At 52.6% G+C, this 20,563-nt stretch overlaps 9 protein-coding genes across 9 annotated transcripts; 5 read left to right on the top strand and 4 right to left on the bottom strand.

Moving 5' to 3' along the window:
* Window positions 1–443: 443 nt before the first annotated feature.
* Window positions 444–1,487, top strand: A1O1_02079 (uncharacterized protein; the record flags this gene model as incomplete). Its single annotated transcript, XM_007722991.1, has 3 exons — window positions 444–986; window positions 1,049–1,279; window positions 1,326–1,487. 3 exons carry the CDS (start codon window positions 444–446, stop codon window positions 1,485–1,487), a joined length of 936 nt encoding a protein of 311 aa, XP_007721181.1.
* Window positions 1,488–1,507: 20 nt separating this feature from the next.
* Window positions 1,508–2,911, bottom strand: A1O1_02078 (uncharacterized protein; the record flags this gene model as incomplete). The annotated part of the gene is made up of 1 exon (XM_007722990.1): window positions 1,508–2,911. One exon carries the CDS (start codon window positions 2,909–2,911, stop codon window positions 1,508–1,510), a length of 1,404 nt encoding a protein of 467 aa, XP_007721180.1.
* Window positions 2,912–3,196: 285 nt separating this feature from the next.
* On the top strand, window positions 3,197–4,024 carry A1O1_02077 (dolichol-phosphate mannosyltransferase; the record flags this gene model as incomplete). Its single annotated transcript, XM_007722989.1, has 2 exons — window positions 3,197–3,297; window positions 3,391–4,024. The coding sequence occupies 2 exons, from the start codon at window positions 3,197–3,199 to the stop codon at window positions 4,022–4,024; spliced, it is 735 nt and encodes a 244-aa protein (XP_007721179.1).
* Window positions 4,025–5,925: 1,901 nt separating this feature from the next.
* On the top strand, window positions 5,926–7,620 carry A1O1_02076 (uncharacterized protein; the record flags this gene model as incomplete). The annotated part of the gene is made up of 2 exons (XM_007722988.1): window positions 5,926–5,986; window positions 6,089–7,620. The coding sequence occupies 2 exons, from the start codon at window positions 5,926–5,928 to the stop codon at window positions 7,618–7,620; spliced, it is 1,593 nt and encodes a 530-aa protein (XP_007721178.1).
* Window positions 7,621–7,959: 339 nt separating this feature from the next.
* A1O1_02075 (ceramide glucosyltransferase) lies at window positions 7,960–9,661 on the bottom strand (the record flags this gene model as incomplete). The annotated part of the gene is made up of 2 exons (XM_007722987.1): window positions 7,960–9,489; window positions 9,527–9,661. 2 exons carry the CDS (start codon window positions 9,659–9,661, stop codon window positions 7,960–7,962), a joined length of 1,665 nt encoding a protein of 554 aa, XP_007721177.1.
* Window positions 9,662–10,028: 367 nt separating this feature from the next.
* A1O1_02074 (uncharacterized protein) lies at window positions 10,029–10,817 on the bottom strand (the record flags this gene model as incomplete). The annotated part of the gene is made up of 1 exon (XM_007722986.1): window positions 10,029–10,817. The coding sequence occupies one exon, from the start codon at window positions 10,815–10,817 to the stop codon at window positions 10,029–10,031; it is 789 nt and encodes a 262-aa protein (XP_007721176.1).
* A 710-nt stretch (window positions 10,818–11,527) lies between these two features.
* On the top strand, window positions 11,528–13,129 carry A1O1_02073 (uncharacterized protein; the record flags this gene model as incomplete). Its single annotated transcript, XM_007722985.1, has 1 exon — window positions 11,528–13,129. One exon carries the CDS (start codon window positions 11,528–11,530, stop codon window positions 13,127–13,129), a length of 1,602 nt encoding a protein of 533 aa, XP_007721175.1.
* An 808-nt stretch (window positions 13,130–13,937) lies between these two features.
* Window positions 13,938–16,068, top strand: A1O1_02072 (uncharacterized protein; the record flags this gene model as incomplete). Its single annotated transcript, XM_007722984.1, has 2 exons — window positions 13,938–14,233; window positions 14,295–16,068. 2 exons carry the CDS (start codon window positions 13,938–13,940, stop codon window positions 16,066–16,068), a joined length of 2,070 nt encoding a protein of 689 aa, XP_007721174.1.
* Window positions 16,069–17,183: 1,115 nt separating this feature from the next.
* On the bottom strand, window positions 17,184–19,431 carry A1O1_02071 (uncharacterized protein; the record flags this gene model as incomplete). Its single annotated transcript, XM_007722983.1, has 2 exons — window positions 17,184–19,146; window positions 19,199–19,431. 2 exons carry the CDS (start codon window positions 19,429–19,431, stop codon window positions 17,184–17,186), a joined length of 2,196 nt encoding a protein of 731 aa, XP_007721173.1.
* Window positions 19,432–20,563: the final 1,132 nt, after the last annotated feature.

The following is a 20,563-nucleotide window of genomic DNA, read 5'->3' as shown; positions in this document are numbered from 1 at the left end:
GCAGAAGCATCAACCCTCGTGAAGAGCCAGAGGTGTCACGATTGCTGTGCCTCGCATATCCCAGGCTGAAGCCCACTTTCTGTCATGAATGCGGGTATCGTAGGCGAAGCGACTTCTGTAAGAACAAAGAGGGATGGATGGTGTGGAGGAGAAAGAAGAGGATGATGGTAACAGGGAAGAAGGGAGAACGGTGGAGAGGTATGAGTTGTGGTTGCCATGTTGAACCGGTCGTAACTTTAGACGCATGGGTTGGGGCGGGCCGAGCCTTGTGGATGGATGTATCCGTACATTACCGCTTTGATACAAAACCTCCGCTTCGAGGTCATTTTTCTCCCAACATTTTGCTGCTTCAAAACACATACTTGGTTCCAACATCAGCGTTCTTTATCCAGGCTTTGTTTCTGCACTAACAAGACCTTTTCTTTTGAATGCCTTCCCGGAAAATGTCTCCGGCGGAAAGGCAATTTGACAGCTCCATGTCCGCTGGCCCTTCTTCCCCAACCACCGATTCCGATCAGCCCGCGGCTCCCTGGTATTCTTTGCTTCACTGGAACGACCTCCCTCACTGGCAGCAAGACAATCAGCACATACACGGCAGCTATCGACAGGCGTCATATAGTTACACACGCTCGTTGCAGAGCATTCTTCACTGGCACAATGAGAGCATCAATATTTGGACTCACTTGGTCCCCGCCACGCTCAGTCTGCCGGTGGCTGCTCTGCTCTATAGGGTTCTGCTACCAAGATATGAAAGAGCCTCCGCCGCAGATGTGATAGCAATGAGCTGCTTCTTCTTCGGCGCCGCTTGCTGTCTTGGTCTGAGCGCCTCCTTCCATACATTCTCGAATCACTCCCCGCAGGTCGCCAAATTCTGGAATCAGCTGGACTATGCCGGCATCGCTGTGCTTATTACGGGTTCTTTCGTCCCGAGTATCTACTATGGTTTCTGGTGTAATCCGGGAAGGCAATGGACCTACTGGACCATGGTAAGTCTCATCACCACCGTCCAACCCCCCAAGCTCGAGAGCTCCGCTCATTTGATGATCAGATCTGCACCTTGGGTATTGCGTGTACAGCAACATCTGTGCTGCCTCGCTTCAGAACCCCAACTTGGAGGCCATACAGAGCATTGATGTTTGTTGGCATGGGAATCTCCGCCGTTATCCCGGTCGTGGACGGGGTGAGGACATTCGGATTGCATGCTATGGAGCAGCAGATCGGGCTGTCCTGGGTAGTGTTGCAAGGCTCACTGTATATCCTGGGAGCCGGTTTATACGCTGTAAGCTGACCGGAGCATGTGGCTGGATCATCGCTGACTGTGACAGGCTCGGTTTCCGGAAGCTTGGTATCCTGGCAGATTTGACACTATAGGAAGCTCACACCAGTTATTCCACATCCTCATAGTATTGGCGGCAATGTCGCATCTTAGAGGCCTCCTGAAGGCTTTTGATTATCGACACGGGATCATGGGGTCGATATGTCTGTGAATCTGCCTCCGTCGCGGTGTTCATAGCTTGAAGTCGACATTCGCAAACGAGCGATTGTGCATAGAATCCTTCTGCTGATGGGCAATTTTTGCAGCCAATGCCATTTTCAAGTCTCGGGCTCTATCCGAAGTCAAATCGTAAATAGTAGCAAGATTGATGGTCAAGGTCTGGAACGTGTAACCGTTGTCAACCGATTCTTCGAGCATTTGTTTGGCTTTTTGAACCTCCCCACTGTAAAGGTAAGCCACCGCAAGATTCTGTTCCACCAGGCCTTTGAGCGCAGAGCTGGATTCTAGTTCACAGATTGAAAGCTTCTGAGAAGCAATATCGTATCGCCCTTCGGCAACAGCGAGGAGAGATTCCAAGGCGAGCTTCTCCAGTGGGTTCAGACTCGCGGAATCGATCAACCGCTGGGCCTTGCTGACGTCGCCAATTTTGATCAGGAGGAGGGCCATTCGGGCTGTCCAGAGAGCCACATGCTCCGCATCTCCTGGTTTGATGGACTCTAATGTCCGAGCTGCACAGTCAAGATCACCCATTTCAATCAAGGAGTTGACCACCCGAATCGAGACTTCGTTGAGTCTTTCAGTCCACAGCGCCCGCTGACTTGGAGATGTGGTTGACGCAGCCAGATGTTCCCGGCATTCCAGAGCCGTGTCGTAAAGAGTAGTGACACCTCGACGCGGATCTGAAAAGCCAATGCTCTGGAGACGTAAAGCCTGCAATCTCAATGTGAAGGGCATTATGTGGTGAGGAACCTTGCCAAGCTGTTCGCCAGCACCGTCTCCGTCCTTCTGCGGAATGGTGTGGTCATAATAGAAAGCCGAGCTCAGGTCCTCTAGAGCCTTGGCTTCCTGAGCAGCGAGCAACAGATTGCCCGATAGCTCGAGGCAAGAATAGCGGAGAGAAAGAAGTCGAAAAATGCTCTTAGCATCGTTTGGCTGCACTGTTCCTGACGTTAAGATGGACCCCGCGAGCTGGGCGGCTCTCAAAAAGTCGCACTGCGACAGCAACAGGTCGAGCTGTTCGCGAGCTTCCATAAGTGACGACTCGCTGGTCGGGGGTGGAAGAAATGGTCTACGGAACGGACCGGGGACCTCAAGCTGCGAAAGAGAATGATATATGGCTGCATCAAGCAGAAAGGAGAGATCCCGATCCTCTTCCCCTTGCTCATCGCTGGCTGGGGCAGCGTGGGCTCTTTCTGAAGGTTGCAACCGTTCGGAGGATGCTGCTTGTTTTCGACCCTCGACTCTCTCCCCTGGCGGGGATTGTGCATGGGGAGAGTGATTCGATGGAGAGCGTGCTGGCGTGACTGCCCCGGGGGTGATCAGAAGATCGTCGACAGCATCGAGGGGCCCCTTCGTGGTCCGTCGAGGCAGGCCAGCTCGACTGGAAGGCTTGCGACTGTGATGCTGGGAAGCCATGCGCGGGGTTTGCTCGAAGTTGTGAAAGTAGTAGATGCCAATCAAGGATTCAAGATGAGATGCGCATCACTCTACGTACTAGTAGTAGTACCGGAAGTCCTACAGTACGAACTAGTACTCTGGGGTAGTATGGCGGATTTAACCGTCGGGGATAATGCACGCGCCTCCTTTCGTGGAAACGCGCAGAGAACAATCTGGCGCGTCCGCAGAATCCAGCCAGATCCTCATTCCTCAATCAAGCCACACTCAGACGCCGCACCTGATTCTCTCGACGTATCGACTATCATGGCTTCCAAGAATAAGTATTCCGTGATCCTCCCAACCTACAACGAACGACAGAATCTGCCTGTTCTGGTGCAGATGCTCTCAGATGTCTTCACCAAAGAGTTAGTACCCTGGCTCAGACACAAGTGCCCTCCATGTCCCCTTGAGGGGCTTTAGGGAAGATGTTGGCTAATGCGCCTTGGTGTTCTGTTCAGGAAATTGGATTGGGAGGTTATCGTCGTGGACGATGCATCCCCCGACGGTACCCTCGAGCGAGCGAAAGAACTCCAAAAAGCCTTCGGGCCCGATCATATCGTGCTGAAGCCACGAGCAGGCAAATTGGGCCTGGGCACTGCCTACGTCCACGGTCTACAGTATGTGACGGGCAACTTCGTCATCATTATGGATGCCGATTTCTCGCACCATCCTAAATTCATCCCCGAGTTCATCAAGATCCAAAAACAGACTGGTTGCGACATCGTCACTGGAACGAGGTACAGATCAAGACCAGGTCTGATTGGGGGCGTATACGGCTGGGATGCAAAGAGGAAGTTGACAAGTTGTGGCGCCAACATTCTCGCGGATTTCCTGCTGAATCCCGGCGTGAGTGACTTGACCGGTTCATTCAGGTTATACAGGAAGGAGGCTCTGGTTACGGTCATCGAGAGAACTGAGTCGAAGGGTTACACGTTCCAGATGGAAATGATGGTCAGGGCGAAAGCAATGGGACTCAAAGTCGAAGAGTGCCCGATCACCTTTGTTGACAGACTATACGGAGAGAGCAAACTGGGCGGGGAAGAGATTGTCGAATATCTCAAAGGCTTACTGTGGCTATGGTGGTCGGTATAGATCTGCAGAACCGGTAACGCATTTTCGGGCATTGTGTATGTTTATCCGGCGTCGGTATGGCATGGATAGGTCTGGCAGGATTCCTCCCATCAACTGTTCACTCTCCGACACATTACGACAATGACTTTCAAAGCGGCTTCCGATCGCACTTCTGATATACTGCGGCAATTCTCAGTTGACACCATGTCCTGAGAATGCTGCTAAGCAATGCTGGACCAGCCAAGGTTGTCGGCTGGCAGATGCCGTTTCTTCCCATGACCGTTCCAAACCCGACCATTTGGAGACCGCTACGTATCATGTCGTCGGACTCAATCACGTATGCCGTGCCAAATCGATGACCAAAGGCAAGCCGAAGTATACATCGAGCCTGGAACTTATTCCGGCGTTCCAGAAGAGCCTGTCACGACTACCGCGACCACAGCGGAATTCACTGTGTCCAAGGCGCCTCAACTGGCATAGTAACTGCTCGAGAGAGACGTCGCTTTCGTCGTGTGTGGCGCATAGGTTGTTCGTCTCTAGTGCCGCCTGTACCACGGGTACTAGTGATTGGACTTAGTCAGCCTAATCGATGTACGTTGCGTCTTGTCACTAAGATCGCATCAATCGGTCTGACCAACTCCTCGCTTGGGACAGGGCTCGGGCTTGAGGTAGGGCGACGTTTATTCGTGCTGCATGCATGCCCTGCGTTCGTCGTCAGCAGTAACTGTTTGTAAGCCTTCATGCTCGGCTGGCATAGGTATGGCCACGTTTGCGGGCCGGGGGTCATTGATGGTTTCTTCGTGCCCAACAAGGAAGTGATCTCTAACATGCTTGCTCGATTAGCGCACTTCAGAGTCATCAATTACGCCCTGGGGCTGAGTTCCTCAATCTTGGGAGTCGAGATTGATTGGGTTCGTTCGCCCAAGGGTAGAAAACACCACCTCCGTGATGAGAGGAGAGGATGCATACATCAGCTGTTGATCTGCGTCATCCAACTGTCTTGGAGGGATCAGCCCTGTCGCTCGTGGTGGTTGCTTTGATAACATCGGACCAGGGCGCGTAATTTTTGTTCTGGGCTCTGCTCATGGTGCTTCAAAGTTCAGAGGCACTGAACCGAGCCGTTTCCAGGCCTAAACTTGCCAGGGTATCCTGCTCGGCCGCCAGTTGGATGTCCTTGAACCCTCTCTTGAAAATATGGCTCTTCCCATATGTGCAAAGCGTCACCGCTCGATTCGATGGAAGGTAAGGACGTGCTTGTTGAGATCGGACGGTGAACCAAGGTATCTGAGAGTACAAGCGGGAGAAACTAAAAGCTACCGAGACAAAGACAATACTGTCTAGGGACGACGAATTGATATCGAGGTCAGAAGCGATTTGCGGTCCAAGTGATAACACGATCAACTGGGTGCCTTAGATATCAGTCAGTCTTCGCCCGCCGGTTGCCAAATCCCAAGGTCCTCAGGATTCTAAGGAAATCCTCGCATATCTCTTGGTGATCTGTCTTGCGCTCCATTGGTGACAGCAAGGTCTTTGCGATATCTTGCCCAAGCCGCGGGGACTGCAGTTTTGTTTCCATGTGCAGGCCTCCGTACGAGATGGTACCTCAGATAATTGTGGCTGGCGGCAGGACACTTTACCACCGGTCGGCGTCACAAGAGGTGACCGTGGAACAAGGCAGAGGAACTTCTGAAAAGAATACACAGGAAGGGAATGTTGTCGGTACTCGACGAGAGAGATCGCCAACCAGATTGAAACGAAGTCACAACAAAGTGCGCACTGGGTGCGGCACTTGTAGGTGCGGCCACCCTACGACTGGAAGACACCCCGTTCTGTCTTCTCACTCTTGTTCCTTCCTCTTGCTGACCTGTTTCCGCTGACCTTTCTTATCGAGCAGAAGCCGAAGGGTCAAATGTATGTCTGCCATGAATGAGCCGAATGCTGCGGTCTTAGGCTTCCTGGTCGTTGCTCCCGCCGTCGCGCCCGGTTCCTGACCCTCCTTGCCGGCATCGTTGTTCCACCACACGATTTGTCCCTTGCCACTCCCCTTTCATGCATTTACTAACTCCCAGACTATATGGTGTGCAGGTGACGAGATCCGTCCCAGGTGTCTGCGCTGCGTCAAAGCCGGGCGATTCTGCGAAGGCTACAACCAACCTAAAGCATGGCTCTTTGAACCCTCGACATCGCTGTCTCCTGGCGATGAGATCGCCCCGTGGTTCAACACGGCGAGTCCTTACCGGTTTTTCGACGACGACTCGGAGCTCTACAGACCGACCCAGTATTTCATGGAATGCACCGGCCCTCGAATCGCCTCTTATTTCTCCGAGATGATGGATTCATTCCTGGACAACAAACCATTGGTGAAATATTCGTCCGTTCAGGCATGGAGCTTCTGGAATACATTAGTCATTCAAGCCAGTGAAATACATTCATGTGTGCGTTACAGTTTGGCCGCTCTCAGCAGTCTTCACGAATGGATAGACTTCAGCAAGCGGACGCCGTGGCAAAACCACGCATTCACGCTTCACTACACGAAAGCCATCGGCAAGATCAACCAAAGCCAGGGCGGACTTCCCCTCGAGATCGTTCTCATTTGCTGTCTCTTGTTCGCTCATTGCGAGTTCCTGATGGGTGCCTCAGTCGCAGGTCTTACACACCTCCGAGCTGGGGATCGCATCATTTCGGAGAGCCGCAAAAAGAACGCAATACTCGCCCCTGAGATCTCCGAGTCCATCGAGCCCATAATCCGAGGCTTTTTGGCAAAGTCGGAAACCTATGAGCTGAGAGAAATAGCAGGCCCTCAAGATGAATCGTCCGAAGACAAGACGTATGCGCTACCGGCAATGCCAGAAACGTTTCAAGATTTGGCGCAAGCGAACCAGTACCTCCAGCAGACTGTCTACTTTGTGCTACTGCTTGAGCTGGGTCAGCCGCGCCATCTGTCGTCCATGACACCTAGTGTACGAAAGTATGTGAACGATTGGGCGACAGCTTTCGGGCGATGGAAGGCTCGATTTGAGCTGGAAGATCCGCTTATGAAGGATTGGCAACTGCTGCTCCTGGCCCAACACCGCATGGCATTGCTCATACTAAAAGCCCTCCAGCCTGAGTACGACAAGATGTATAGTCGTGCCGCTGCTGACTTTCGAATCATGCTCGCGCAACTTCGCGCCTTCCTGCGGAGCGGATACACCAACATGGACCCGAAGAATGACGGCGACATGGTTCTGAAATTCCATTTGGGCTTTATCGCGCCACTCTACTTCATTGCTACACAATGTCGAGTGCGTGAGATCCGCCACAATGCTCTACAAGCTTTGAAGGATTTGAAAGTGATTGAAGGCCATTGGAATAGTTGCGTGGCATACGCCATCGCAAAAACTGCCATTGAACTCGAGGAGAGATTCCAAGGCAAGAATCCCTCAATGCCGACCCGGGTCAAAGTGGACTGTGTCGATCGGGCGAGGCACGGTACTATCTCCATGAGGTATCGTAAGCTACCGGGAACCGGAGCGACCGATGACTTTGCCACGATGGAAATCAGCGAACCTGCATGCCATCGCGAGGTCAACATGCAATGGGTGAGTATATCGGCAAGCCGATACAGAAGAGTCTGATACTGATGATCTTCATAGCCTGTTGTCCGAGTTGTCCAGCTCCATGGGTTCCAAGCAACGGTCAGCCCACAGAAACTTCATTGTTCGTGTCGCCCAAGTCAGGAGGCTTAGGCCGGTATTCTGTATTTGGACGGGACTATATTGGGAAGTTCTTCCTCCGGAGGATAAGTCTCGAGGTAAAAGCCCAGATACGTCGGCACATGCCCCAGATAGAATAAGTCGACGCAAGCGGCGTGGCGCGGACAGTCCCGGTCCTTCTTTGCCAGTGCACTTGTCTCAATCATCATGCTGCGCAACCCATACAGTGTTCGGTATGGGGACATAAGAGTAGTCAAGCACTCAGTCCATCCTTCTTTTGCCATGAGCAGTCCCATTTGTATGCCCATTACCCAAGGCGTTGTGGTCCGTGACCCCATTGGTCTCTGTCTGATGCTCGGTCTTGCGTATCTCGTGGACTTTCATGTCCATACCCACCCAGAACCGACGGTCTCGCCAGGTCACGGTCACGCCGCCCCAGATTGCCCAAGCCCAGATAGGAAACGCCAAAGCCTCGCGGCCCAGCCAGGCAAGAAGCCAGACCTTAAAAGGTCGCCGCAACTGACCTGGCCCCAGAGGTTTGGCGAACTCGGGCAGCTCATCTGAGGGTCCCTCGGTCGTTGTCTCTATCGTCTGCCCAGAATGAAGGAGCAAATATACTCTCCAGTCAATGCTTGCCCACAGGACAATACTCACAGTCCACCAGAACAGAAACCAGCCCCAGGTATTGCCGAACCATCCTTGCGTGTACTTGCAGGTCGTCACCGCGAAGGCTCCGTACGCAGAGCACAGGAAGCTTTCCGTACCGGGCTCGACGAGCGTCGCTAGAGGCACAGTGAACTTTCTCACTCTGAGCCAGCGAACCCGCCTTGCGATATAGTTGGTGACTGTCATACCGGCCACGGGCTGGATGGCGAGATCGCCTAAAGCGAGGCCGTGGTTACGCATATTCCGAGGCAAGTCTTGTAAAGCTGGAACTTTTGATTTCCAGAGCAGGTCCCCGATCAGGTGGTCCTCGCAGATGTTCTGGGAGAAGTAGTCGATCCCTGTCCGGGAAAGTGTAGGGGCCGTAGGATCCTCACGCTTCGCACGTTCGGCCGTCAGGTAGTCGAGGTGTGAGCGGCGAAACATATTGGATTTGCCGACGATACAAGGTGCCACTGCCACCATGTTGATGGCGACGTACATCTTCGCATGCGCGGACGAAAGGAAGAGCTCCTCGAGACGCCCGCCATACTGGTCGATGTTGCCTCGCCTTTCAGGTAGGCTGGCGTCTGACAGAAGAGACGTGGCTGAGGCGTCATCGTAGGACGAGGTATTTGTTTTCTGCTTGTTCGAATATTCATTCACATCCACCGAGATGGGGAGGTGGTGGACGAGCTTGTACGGTCGGACGGTTGCGCCTTTCGAAGAAAACCCGCAGAGCTTGTCCACCATGCGCCCACAGACACCTTTGCCCACCCAGATATTGCAGTCAATGATCCAGACCAGATCCCCTTTGGCCTTGCGATATGCCCTGCTCATGTTCCTGATCTTGGGATTCGGGCCCAGCAGATCTCTGTGGGCTGCGGGGTTTGCGGCTTCATCGTCCTCCTGTTCCACGAAGATGCGCGCATCGTGGCCTGGATGGTCTTTCACGACCTTCTCGATCGTCTCGTAGGCAGCATCGGCGCGGGAGGAGACGCAAAAGTGCACCGTCAGCTTGTCGGCAGGGTAGTCTTGGAGGAACGAGGAACGGAGACATTCGTAGAGGTACGGCTCTCTGCCCTTGCACGGGCGTATGACTGTGACATAAGGGATTTGTTCTTTTTCTTTGGAGAGCACGGCAGCTCGCTGGGGTATGGTACGATAGTACAGAAATCTAACTCACGGTCAACGTCTGCTGTCCTGCGTTTCCAATGAATGGGTTGGGAAGGCTATACAGGCAGATTTCACCAATCGTGCAGACGCAGGCTATGAAAATGTACCATGCGATGCAGACCACCGCCACGCTCTCTATGAACATGAGTGTATCATAGCGCGTAGAAAGAATACTGAGAGACAACAAAGGAAACAGGGAGCGTGATCGAAACAAACAATTTCTACTGTGCTACCCTCAAAGAAGTGGGAAATAAAAAGTCAACACTCGCTATTCATAAAATCCGGCGTTTCCACACTGGCATCCCGCGACTCCCGACGCGTAGAGCCTTACGGTTAGCCGCCTTTCTATTCGATTACACACGCATTGGTCAGGGCGGACATTGCGTTATTAAAAGCCATTAAAAATGCTAACACTTTGAAGCGGACACCATGGACGGAACCTGGCGCCCTTCTTGGTATTTGTAGGGTATGCAAAACCGACATCTTACTATGCCAACAGCATCTTGACCCCCTCAATCTCGTAACCACGCGCGCCGTTTCTCTTCCTTCTTTTCTCTCCGCTTCTCCTTGAACGCTTTCAGCTCTGCCTTGCTCAGCTTCTTACTCGCCCTCTCTGCTCGGAGGCTTCGGCCTTCGTGGGAATTCGCGGCAGCATCCACATCGAAAAACGCGTTCATTTGCCGTTTGCTCTTTTGCTCATCACTGAATTTCTCTGGATTGAGCTCGGCGCGTTGCCATTTACCGGTGAATCGGTTGAAAGTGCCAGTCGCAGCGTAGATCTCGCTTGCATCCGCGACAGGGGCGCCGCCAACTGCGTCCGAACCCATTGGGTCCTCGTATGTTTTTGCGTAATCCGCATTAGGATCATAGTCGCCGTGAATAGCGGGATCATAGCCACCAGCTCGCCTTGCAGGGGCCGCGTCTGCAGGGCTTGCTATTCTCTCGTGGTTTCCAATTCCAGGTGAAACTGTGGGTTGTGCATCGGGTACTCTTGGATTTTCCCACTGCGACTTGTTGGTGAAACGGTTGAAAAAATAGAATGCTTGAGCGCGGTCATCCCATATGGGTTCCCATCCGTCATCGACGGGTTCCGCAGGCGGTGCCTCGTTCGGCAGCGGTGGAGGCGGTTCCACGGCTGGAAGGGGAGGGTTGACTACATCTGTCTTCTCCGGTTCTGGAAATGCGGATTCGGAGGGCGAAGTGTCATGATCGCTGATTTCCCCGTCTTCCGCCTGTTGGTCCACGCTTTGTTGTCGAGGCTTATCTGTTGGTGATTCTTTCTCGGAACTGAGGGCAGACATGACAGATTAGCAACAAAGGTAGGAAACAAAATGGCCTGGAGGTCAGCTACAGCATGATTTGGGTTACACCGGAGTCGTAGCAGACGCAGGAGCTTAGCTTGGAACGTCACTGGCTTCTACGAATGAGTAGAAGCTGTCGTCGTCGAGTGAGTTTTGTGAGCGTAGTTGATGTGTGATGGAGAAGACGACGGGTGATGACTTTTGTCTGTTCCAGTTAGGAAACTGCAGATAGAGAGAGTCTCGAGTCGGGAGAGGAATGGACGGGATCAATCAGGCAAGTTTGCCGAGTGCGCATGTAGAAGCACCGAGAAGTCACAATCAAGGTTAATCTACCATGTAATTCCATGCTAATCGCGATTCTTCAGGGCAATACACGCTGTGCAATAGACTTGTGTTGTTGATGTGTTTGGATGCTCTCTCGACATGCTGTGGCTTGTCTCATGGTCGCCGCTGCCTTTCCGGGGATCGCAATCAGAAAAGGGATTAGCGTCTGCTATTTCATTGGCGGTTAGGAATCAAGCTTAACCTAAAACTGACCTGCCAATGGTTTTCTGAGACGCGCTTTTCCTTTTCCCTTTCCCCGTATTCGATTCTGGCAATTTGAACGCGGCTTCTGGTCCGCCTCGTATGTTATTTCTCACCGACTACATCGATTATCTTCACCTATGGCTTATCTCTGCTGACCATCGCCTTGGATACACTATGCAGAAATGCCGTTGGGTCCGTCTCTGCAATCTCGACTCGCCGCCGCTCTTCCAGTGGGCATAAGCCTTCAGGCGTATCATGTATCCACAACTCCTAGCCCAACAAATGCGCTGTTTGCCCCATTGCCGGGAGAGCAAAGCGAGGCAACTTTGTGCGAATCCCATTTTCTTGGGATAGCCTCGCCTCAAGATGGCGACCACAAGGAGGTGCTGGTGTACGCCGTAGAGATTTTGATCTTTACGAACCCGAGCTTGACCACTTTGTTCGTGTCCAAGGCAGACTCCTCTGGCTTCTCATCCCGCACCAACGCACCAAAGGGATCACCTTCGATTGTCGGCTCTATCATCTCGACTTTTGTGCAGTTTCTGCTTGAGCCGCGTCTGGCCAAGTCGAGGGTTGTGTTGTCTCTCTTTGCCCGTTCACAAAACCAATATCTATTTCCTGGCAGCATTGAGAATCCCACCAAGCATGTCCTTGACGACCGTCAACTGATCAAATGGTGGTGCCGAGTGCTTGATGATGTGTTACGACTGCACACTGACAGCAAGTCACCGGCATGCAAAGCTACTGCCCATCTTCTGGTTCCCGGATGCGACAAAGCAGAAACAAAAGCCTTCTTTCCACCCTCGAGCCGCTCGGATTCCCCATCTGATCCGAGATGGATCAATTCTTATCCAGTCGAGCTCCTGGTGGCAGATACCACGAAGCCTCCGAGGCACTTGGTTCCTCGACTACCCGATGATCCGAAATCAAGGTTTCTCGAGGACCTAGATGGGGATTTCGTCGATGAGCATGGACAGTGGCGAAGTCTGAAGACCCTGGACCAATTTTGGGAAATGATGTCGTATAGACAGGAATGCTCCGCTGGACGGTTGGTTGGATTTCTCTGGCTAGTTTTCTCACCAGGTCAGTCTACTCACGCTTCACTCGATGTGCTCGAGAAAAGCGACAAGGTGGGCCTTTCGAACGAAACAGCTATTCAGTCGAAGTCAGACACTCCTGGGAGCTCTCATTCGAGTGAAAGAGACCTGTCTCTCCACGGTTCGCTATCAGCGCCTAACTCCGGAGGAATTGAGAACGACAGGTTGCCACGGGACTCTTTGTCGACGACCGGATCTCGGACAGAATCAGCGGCTGTCGCTGATGTCGTGGACAGTGGTGACAGTAAATCGTCGACTATATCTGTCCCGTTGACAGAGCAGCTGGCGAAATTCATAAACATTGACCATGCAACGCAACCGGAGGGTGAAATAGTGATCAATGCCGATCAGTATCAGTCTTTGACTGACTATCTCTTGCAAACCGACTTCGCGGGAGACCACCTAGCTGCTGAAAGCACCAGGGGCTGGGTGCAGAAAGTACTCGAGCTGTCTGGTGCTGCAGCATTCGGGTGTCCCATACTTGGCGAGCGTACGTTGGCCCCGTCGAGTGGGGTGCAACAGATGGATGCGCCGCAAGTCAACGTCCTGACTGGGATTCGCAAGAAGAGAAAAGCGGACAACATTGTTGACAGCGGCCCTGCATCCTCCGCAAACGGCCCGGTGTCTGGCCAGCCCACCGTGAACACGCTCTCTGCCGGCCTTGTGAGGAAGAAGGTCAAGAGTTGACATTCCCTTCGGCTGGGCAACGTGTATATCACTAAGTGCATCTAGCATTCCATGGTGGCGTGGTCTGTGGTGGGCTTATTGGATACGCGGCAAGATCTTGGGAGTCGATATGGACCTTGTATGTTTTGGAATGGCTTTTAATGCTTCCTCAGGATACAAGTATGACGAGCGGCAGACGCAGCGCCCAACACCTCAATCTCACAACCTGACTCGCCAGCGGTTGTCTTATGACAGGCCAGTCAGACGCACAAGGGTGGCTATACAGATACCCTTGTCGCCCTACTCCAATTGGCTCCCTTCTGCCAGCCTGCAGGTCAGCGCCAAGTGTGTCTCTGGTTGGACTGTCGCCCGGCGGCAATGCATCTTCCCACTGCTATATTTGGATTGCTTCACAACTTCACTCGCACTCCCTACTATCCGGCCTCACTCATCCCGGATCGATCTCCATAGAATGCTGCTGCTGCTACACTGCTCGGTCAACAGGAACCAGGACAATTTTGGTTCCCATGCCTCACAGATCCCCGCACGGCGTCAGTCGCAACCCTTTCGTTTCGTCTTATGCTGGCCTATTGGATATGCAGGCCACAGCGGCCAGGCTGACCGCCACGAAACCTTGAAGATGTCCTTTGAACCTTACAGCCATAATTCACGCATTGCCCTCTATGTCTTTCATCAACTCTTCCAATCTTTATCTCTGCTGTCATTTCTGTTGCTTCATGTTCAATTGCTTGCGTCTTGCCTTTTCTCAGCCCTTGCAGCGGGAAAGATATCACTGGTTGTCTTACGCCCATCCTAGCCGCATCTCACCATGGCCGCCTCAATCTGGACTGTTCTTTCCCTCTATGCAGTCGCCGCAGCGGCAGCGACAAATTGTTCTATACCATCCATCTTTGTGGACATCCATAACCGAGCGGTCGACGGCGGCGTCACGTTCCAGTATGGTCTTTTCACAGGCATCGGCAGTCCCACATCCCAGAATTTATCACAATGGCCCACCTTTCACAATGAGACCACAGTAGGAAATCTCGACTATTGCAGCAGGAGCCCCTTCAAAGACTGTGTCACCCAGAGCCACGGTTTCTACTCTCCAGAGCTTTCCAAGACGTAAGCTGATCTGCCATATCTTTTTGAGCCACAGGAGGATTCTGACAGTTGAGTCAAACAGATACTCGTCCGGTGCATCCTATCGATCTCTCGACAGTCTGGGTTCCATCCCAGCAGACGTTGTCGAGACCGCCTTGGACACTTTCAATCTCTTCACCCACTACTACGACCCCTCTCCACCGAATGTCACTCACCTCACCGAATTCCCGGTCACAGTTCTATCCAATTACTCCTCAAACTCCACGACGTGGTTCGGCCCCGCAGGACTTGTAGGGTTGGGTCCTTCCAGCACCCTCCTGCAGCATTTGTACGACCAGCACTTCATCTCGACCCGGTCTTTTGGATTGTACGTAGGCACGGCGTATGAGCCGGCCAACGGTGCAATCAATGGCTCACTCGTTCTCGGCGGCTATGACTCGGGTCGGTTTGAAGGCGACGTCCACAACTACTCTATCAGTCCTGCTTGGCCTGACGCAGGTCATAGCCCTTTCAAGGTCTCGGTCGCACAGTTGACTCTTACCGCTGCCGATGGGAAGAAGACGGATCTGCTCAATGCCGTGTTCGATGCGTATGTTACAACCTCTCAATACGAGCTCGACCTCCCGAGAGTCGTCACCCAGAAATTCGTCGACGAGACCGGTGCCACGCCCACGGATGTTGGGAACCCTATACTGCGGCTTCCAGACAACTTCGACTCGACGCTGACCGTCTCTCTCGAGGGTGGGCTCAATATGACCTACGATGCGGAATGGCTCCGCAACGTGTCCAACAACTCTCCCTTTTCAGCCAAGTCGATTGCTTCTTCTGCTTCTTCTGCTTCTTCTGCTTCTTCTGCTTCTTATAACAGCCAGAACGGGACGACCGACACGGACGTTGGCGTTCTGGGGTCCGCATTTCTTTCGTACCTCTATCTCATCGCGAACTACGATGCGAAACCGCCAACGTTCCACCTTGCCGCCGCCCGTCCAAACGGTCCGTACGTGATGACTCAGACTCTTTGTGCGGACACAGCCCCGGTGGCTGCAAAAACTAGCAAGATATCGTCTTTCACTAGAGCCGGCCTCACTGGCGCGATCGTGGGTGGCATCGTGGGGGGCATCGGCTTGACATTCTTTGCCTACTGGCTGTTCCGCAAATGGTCGCAAAGTCGCCTGCAACGAAAACAGCGCGCTGCCAGCCCGAAGAGCAGAAGTATTGATGTCGGAAAAGGCAAGTCCTCGTACGACCGAGACAGCGAAAGCAGCGAGATGGCCACGTTCGGATTCAACTTCAACTCGCACGGCCACCAGCAGTATCAGAACTACCTGCAAAGTCAAGCTCAGGGCCAAGGGCAAGCAGCACAACCACAACCGCAGCCACTATCAGAATCACAATCACAAACTCCACAACGTCCGCAGCTGCAGCAGTATGCCTCCCACGAGAGTGACTACGGCCCCGAGACTCGGGCGCAAGAATACTTGCGCTCCCGCGACGACGCCTACACGACCGCGGGCCCTCTTACCCCTGCAACAGGCGTACCTTTACTGAACTCGCAGGATGTTCCTGGGCAATCGGAGCCAAGGCCATTCATGCATCACAGCTTATCCGGCTCACGGTCCCAGACCCAAACCTCGCAGCTGCAACTACAGCCCGAGATGGGAACGGGAACGGCAACGGCCTTTCCTCGACCGCGAAAGAGCAGCGAGCCCGCCCAGCGCATGGTCCTGGGTTTGAATCTGAAAACCGAATTCGATCCTCCGCCGGGGAAAGGGCCCAGTGGCGCCACACGCAAAGCCGGCGGTAGGAAGAAGGAGAGTCTGTTGAAGAGAGTCTTCCCTCCGCCGAGCGGGGTGTAGACATCAGTCGTGAAAGAAAGGCTTTGCGTCTTGACAGCTGGAAGTGTTTTGCTGATCTGGAGCTGGAATAGGCGTGCATGCATGTCGATGTTGACGGGGCGTTCCAGGGCTCAGGGGATTTCTCGGAGTGGACATCCACTAATCGGTATAGTGCAGATGTCTTTGGCGTCATACTTCGACGGGCGGGAATACAATATAGCCATGCTAGGCGTGGCTGTCTTCCTTTGGCATCTTCAGCGGAGTTGGACCTCGGACAGGGCTTTTTGCATGGCATCAGCCTCGTATAGCATTGGAATAACAGCAAGTCTTGGAGTAACCTGCAGGATAACGGGCTACGTTGGCAGCGAATTGGGTCATCTCAGGCGTACCGTACACCAAAGAGACAATATGGCCTGCCTCGTGGAGCGACAATGTTGCTCCGTAGTTAGGCAATATCATCCCGTGCGGCGGTGTTTTCTCCTCTTTCAGTTCATCTCGCTTCTTACTATTGAGGATCGTTGTGTCTCTTGGTCTACCCTATAAGTGGCGCCGCATAAATGATATAGGTGCCTACCTAGCAGGTAAGCAGTCCGGATGGTTGATACAACAGGCGTTCTCCTATAACGTAGATATAAGTTATGAAGGGCGCCTCTATTAAGATCTAATAGTACTATATATTTTATAGAATGGCTTGGTACCTACCTAGTAGGGAAGTAGTCTAGAAGGTTAATATAACAGGAGTTCTTCAACATAGGTATATCTACCGCCTCTTGAATGTTTGAAGGGCGCCCCTACCAACCCTACCTAGTGCCTACCCTCCTATATAGTATAGATAACGCTTTCTCGGAAAACATGTTGGATCTTCGCGTTAACATCAAGATCGGGCCTTAACAATAATAGTTTAATAATACCTAGATGCCTGGACGAGATGGCTTAAAGGAAGATAGATTCATGGTTCTTTCAGGGTTAATGATATTAACTGTGGACGCTTCTATAAGTAACCTAAGAAGTCTAGCGCCTTACTCTGCTCGTCTGACATTTCCAACGGGATATAATTATGGTGAAGTGGCTCTACTAGTATAATTTCGGCGATCAGCACGTAAGCCGCATTGATTACCAGGCCACCACTTGTCCCATCATGAAGGTGAGAAAACCTGTAATCGACGTTGATGCCTTTTTGCGATAGTAGCAAACGAATTGAATCGGCGTTCCTTTGCGCTGCCGCATGTATTAGGGCAGGCCACCCCTCTGAATCTACCCAGTTCAACAGTGGATCTGGTGCCGAGGCACCCTCCCGTGTCATTGTCGGTAACGGGAACTTTGAACGACTGGAGCCCGCCATTGCGCCAATCATCTCGCTTCTTGAGGAGGAATCGTAAATGCTTCGAATTGACCGTCCTTGCCGCTAACGACAGTGCTAGCCCATAGAGCTTGTCCTCGATAAGGAAATTTGAATCTCTCTCTCGGAGTGTCTCGAATAGAGTATCGACCGGTTGCAAATCTGTGTCAAACATACGGTGGATCCCTTCAAAACGGCTGAAAATGAGCATAAAGAGGGCACTATGTTCATTGTCGACGATCCAGCCAAGAGTGCTGCGATCAGACAGAGAAATACGGGTTGAAGCCCATGGGATCTTCACGTGTGGCGCCTTCCCGTTGATCAGAATGTCCCACAAGCCATAACAGGCCGTGCTCGCAGGACCAAACTCCTTGGTGTGTAGAAGCCAATTGTCCTGTGCATAGGGTAGAAAAGCGTTTTCAGCCGGGACCGCTGCTGGTTTCTCTTCCGCAGAGAGGCTGAACGACTCCGCTTGCGACTTCCAATCGTACCCTCGCGCATCCCTTCTCTTGAGCAGCTTTATTGCCAACCGGCTGACCGTCGCCTGAGGCAAAGCCGCCGACAGCACCGCCGATGGCACATGAATCGGCTCTGAAGATGGAGAAGTACTTTGCCTCTTCACGAGTTGAACCCCGAATTCCTCGAAATTGAGGTACGTGACGCAGATCTCACCCAAGCGTAGATCCGCTTCTCCCGCATCCACATGGTATTGACCAATTTCATGGTCCGGAAGCTCAGAAAGAAGAAATTGCTTGACGCTGTGATGAGCGAATTGCACTGTCAACTCTTCCTCCTCGACGATCAGCAAACTACCACAGTTGTACAGTACCTCGATTACGACGAAATAGGCGTGTGGAGTTGAAGGAAGCAGCTTTTCCAGGTAGCAGATGACTTGGTCAGTGTCCAGCATATTCGTATGGACCGAGTCCACATCGCGGAACACGTCCGCTTTCAGTGGATTGAGAAGTTGCCTCACTAGGCTGCCAACCACTGTTCTGGCTTTCAGGGACTCGGTCACGTCGTATCTGCACAGAAAGTAACCGACGACAGCATCTGGAGAGCACGTCATAGCATTCTCGATCACGTTGGCGGTCATGACAGTCTTCCTCGAGCCCACAATCCCAGTGCACCACAGCACGCCAGAGTCCAACGCCTCAATCCAACGCCTGTATAGGCCTTGGTCAAAGATCCAGAGACTTGTACCCGACTTCCGAGCTTGCCTCCAGGCAGTCTCGTGGTTGTAGACGGAGCAAGCATCGAGGAACTTCACTCTCCGCATCCGATGGTTCAAAACCATGGCTTGCTCGAGTTCGAGCATCACCTTTTCCGAGAACTTGGCCGACAGCACTCGGAATGAGGAACTATCCTTCACTTCGAGGCTTCGTTCCTGTTTTGCTGCCAGTGAGACCTCATCTCTTATCGCAAACGCCAATCCTGCCAGGTCGGGTTCAAAGCGACCGAACTCTGACTGGAAAGGCTTGAGGATTGCAGATGAGATCTGTGCGAAGAAAGGCTTCTTGATGAAGAGCACAGCTCGCTTGCACAGTTCAACCATCATAATAAAATACTCGCAAACTGCTCTCCTGAGACTGGGCGATTTAGGGTACAATAGACCAAACGGTTGGTACCGGGGACAAGTCCGACCGACGTTCATGAAAAGGGTGGATAGAGACTCGAAATAGGAGGTGAAGCTGACCGTTATATGCAGCGTCATCTTCAGCGCAACCCAGATGACCTTTGCCGGCAGGGGTAGAGTGGCGCTGATGACCGGATCGACAATTGTTGAGAGTTGTTGCACAGATTGCAATATACAAGAGAAGCGTGGACCTAGGCAGCGGCGAGAGATGCGTCGGCTTCCTGTTCCTGTCAATCTCCGCTGTAAGGCGCATCACATCAGCGGCATCTGGCGCGGGTTGACCTTTGTATTCCCGAAGGAGGGTCTTCTGGTCGTCGGAGAGTATAGCTTCATATTCAGAGAGCGCTTGAGCCAGCCTGATCTCCGGTTTCAGTGGTCCAGCGGTACTCAAACGCAAAGCGACGGCCATGGGGTCTCAATCTGCGTGTCAGTATGTCCCTTCGAACGGCAGAGCCCTATGCAACAAGTCAAGGTAGCATCCGGTGGGAAGTAAAAGCCAAAGTGTAACAAACGATAGAATTATTGCTCATAATGAGCAGGTGATTGTGGTGACCATTTATCGGTCAGGCTGAACTTGAACCTGAACCTGCTAAGCCACCGTGAGCCTGCCTTGTTTAGATCCTAGGAGGACGTTCAACCAATGGAGGTTTGCCAGGGAAGGGCACTTCTGCCTCATTTTTGCAGCCTCTTCGTGCAGCCTGGAGCGAATAGAGGGCACTGCCACCATGCAACTCAAAGCCAGAATCAAGGATGATGGCCGAAGTGCACCAATAGCTTGTTGGTAAAGCGGCCGCCGGGCGCAAGGGTGCATTGGAAGGGAGGAGGAGTTGAGCCAGCTGGGGATGCAATGGCAGTCGGTTGAAGTGCTCAGCCCGTACTACTAGTAGGTTGGCTACTGCCATGATGGTGCAATGATAGTTTAGCGCACTTGGCGTTGGAGTTGGTTGGATACTATGAGCGTACAATTGGCTGATAAGGACAATCTGCGATGAGTTAGGTATCCTTGCCCATCACTGGCGACCACCATAACCAAAGGCAACTGCATCCTATTGACCACCATCGTTGCTCTGTCTTCAAGTTGCGTGAGCACAGAGTAGTGGCACTGGTCATAGACGAGCCAACCAGGAAGCGGGAGACAGAATCGGCGTAAAGAGAAGCTGCGAATGACTGCAACGAATATGCACGGTCCGATCTATTCTCTTTGAACCTTGCCGCAGCCTGCTTGGAAAGTCGCGGCCAACAAACCCGGGCCTCGACGACTCGGTTCCAGATGATACGCGACCCAGTGGTGGAAGCAGTCAAGCAGACGAAGAAGAGATTCGCAAGTCAAAATAGAGATAAGCTTAAGAATAATAGGCATCCGGTGCACGCGGTCCACAATTGGAAGGGAACTTGAATGATCATAGGGAGATTCAAGTCACTCCATCTACTACGTACTAGTAAAGGTGAAGAACTTGAACTTAAACTTGATTAATGCGAAACACAAACACCCAGCCTCGTCGTCGGAACCAATGGAAATGCGAAATGCTAGTCGTAATACA

The sequence above is a fragment of the Capronia coronata genome (genome assembly GCF_000585585.1).
Source record: "Capronia coronata CBS 617.96 chromosome Unknown acBCG-supercont1.2, whole genome shotgun sequence".
In the NCBI taxonomy this organism is placed as follows: domain Eukaryota; kingdom Fungi; phylum Ascomycota; class Eurotiomycetes; order Chaetothyriales; family Herpotrichiellaceae; genus Capronia; species Capronia coronata.
The sequence above is the reverse complement of the archived record's forward strand: the minus strand, read 5'-3'. Positions and strand labels throughout refer to the sequence as shown.